The 2,108-nt window shown below is 41.7% G+C and overlaps 1 protein-coding gene across 8 annotated transcripts in view; it reads right to left on the bottom strand.

The window, feature by feature from the left end:
• The window catches only part of ap3b2 (adaptor related protein complex 3 subunit beta 2), a gene marked incomplete at its 5' end in the record, with an annotated part of 39,046 nt that overhangs the window by 28,777 nt on the left and 8,161 nt on the right, over positions 1 to 2,108 (bottom strand). For all 8 annotated transcript variants that reach the window (XM_014021001.1, XM_014021004.1, XM_014021002.1 and 5 more), the window contains 1 exon segment: positions 1,203 to 1,317. In XM_014021001.1, the coding sequence (XP_013876455.1) occupies positions 1,203 to 1,317 (115 nt within the window).

Below are 2,108 nucleotides of genomic sequence, written 5' to 3'. Positions count from 1 at the left end.
GAGTTGCAGTAATCGGGGAGGAAGATGAACTCTGAACTGATTCATCCGCATCCACATCCATCTGTTGACAGTAGAAGCTGTCCCTGATTTAATCTGTATAATGTTTGTCATGAGATCTGCATTTCCCCTTTTTCCCTTAGGCAGTCTCATGGCCAATGTAATCAGGGGCGTGAATACTAAATAAAAGAGGTTGAACTACAGGGAGTCCCTCAGAACGGTGGATTTGGATGTACGAGAGACTCCCTGTCCAGCGTTCTCCTCACCTTTGATTCTAAACCATGGTTTGATTGTCTCATTTGCTCCCCTGTATTTGTATGTATTTAGGTAAATACCCATCAGCAACGCGTGATTACGTCAGACGAGGCTATGCAATGCGTGATTACGTCAAACGAGGCTACGCAATGCGTGACTACGTCAGACATCAGCGACAAGCTTTGCGGTAGTAAACAGGAAGTGAAACTTGCTAACTAGCAGAGGCTAATCATCTCGGGACAATGGAGCGATTTTTTTTGTGAATGCCTTGCTATTGGGCAAGTTGTAATTATTCTATCTATTCAGCTAGTACAGGCTATGTTTAACGTTGCCAGGAGACGTAGGGAAATAAACGCAATGTTTTCGCGCGTTTATGATAACATCCGGTACGAGGCAGGAAAGCGGAAACAGCTGAACGTCACATGAGGTAAATATGGGCGACGTCAGAATTTATTCGGCAAACGTGTTTCCATCTCTCGTTTTGCACATTAACTACTTTGCGAATCATTGAAAAACCACCTCAAGCGAGTGTAAAAACTTTTTAGCAAATTGAGGATTTTTTTTTCGAATTTTGTTGTTTCCATCAGACTTTTTTCGCATTTTTAATGCAACACTTCTAAATGCGCATCAAAAAGCCTTGATGAAAACACGGTTATTGTGTTTGTCTGTATCTCTTTCCTGTTCCCTCAAATCTAACTGATCGAAGCAGATAGTCACTTATCTTGAACCTGGTTCTGTTGGAGGTTTCTTCCTGTTAAAAAAGAGTTTTTCCTTGTCACAGTTACCAATGACCAATGTTGCTCAGGATGGGAGACTGTAACAAAGTGAAGATTCAACACAATCTGCTGGCTTCCTTAGATTGAAAACCTTTACTAAATGGCTTTTGTAATGTATGTGAATGTTGGGGACTTCAGTTTGAAAGTCATGCCGGTGCCACAGTCTCAGGTTACCGCTGTCAGCGGATTCTGTCGGCCCAGATTCTCCCTCTGAGTCGGAGTAGAAAGGCTTCTCCACTTTCTTCTCCTTCCTCTTCTCCCGGCTGCTGCATTTGGTCCATTCAGGCACCTAATGAAAGGAAACAGGAAAACCATCAGATCTGCTTCAGTGGAAAAAATAAATCTTAGCAAGCAGCATAAATGTGGGCAGATCACAGGAGTGTGGCCATGAATGTCTCTGCCTGGGCATGATGCAGCCAAATGAAGCCATCCACAGCTGCTGCAGATAGGCTTTTAGATCTTTCGTGAACAAGAGAGAAATCTGAAGCTAATGATTGTATGGAGTTCACAGTAAAACATGAGCACCAGGTGTTGTCTTCATGACCATTTGCAGAAATGGCTTTCTTGGAAAACAGGGAGCATATCTATTGAGAGAAGTGATATCTTTTAGAAGGACTGACTATCCTCCCACTCAAGAGACAAACTGTTCTTTTTGTGACAAGACCATAACCATAAACCAACGCTATTTAAAAATCGCACTCAGTTACCAATGCACAGTGGTAGGCAGCGCTAACCCAAAAATTAGCTCTGCAATTTCTAAAGCGCTTTCGCAAATATTTAGGTTCGCAACCTCAAAAGCGCTTATGCCATAGAAAAACTAGCGGAAGCTAATTTTATAGCGCAAGTTCAATTTGACACTGACTAGATGGCAATAATTCATGTACAATACAGTATCTGCAAAACACTGCCAAATAGTGGTGTATGAACTTTTTTTACAGCTTAATCCTACAACTGCCAATTGATGGGGATGTGATTTCCTGAAACAGACCTTTAGCTCCTGGTGTAAAAATTAAAAAGTTGTTGAGGATTACTAGTTCGGCTGCTTCTTTGTCTTTTTCTTTTGTTTGTTGTAGATTTTTC

Source organism: Austrofundulus limnaeus, unplaced genomic scaffold, assembly GCF_001266775.1.
Source record: "Austrofundulus limnaeus strain Quisiro unplaced genomic scaffold, Austrofundulus_limnaeus-1.0 Scaffold275, whole genome shotgun sequence".
NCBI classification, from domain to species: Eukaryota; Metazoa; Chordata; class Actinopteri; order Cyprinodontiformes; family Rivulidae; genus Austrofundulus; species Austrofundulus limnaeus.
This window is presented reverse-complemented; position numbering and strand designations above follow the sequence as displayed.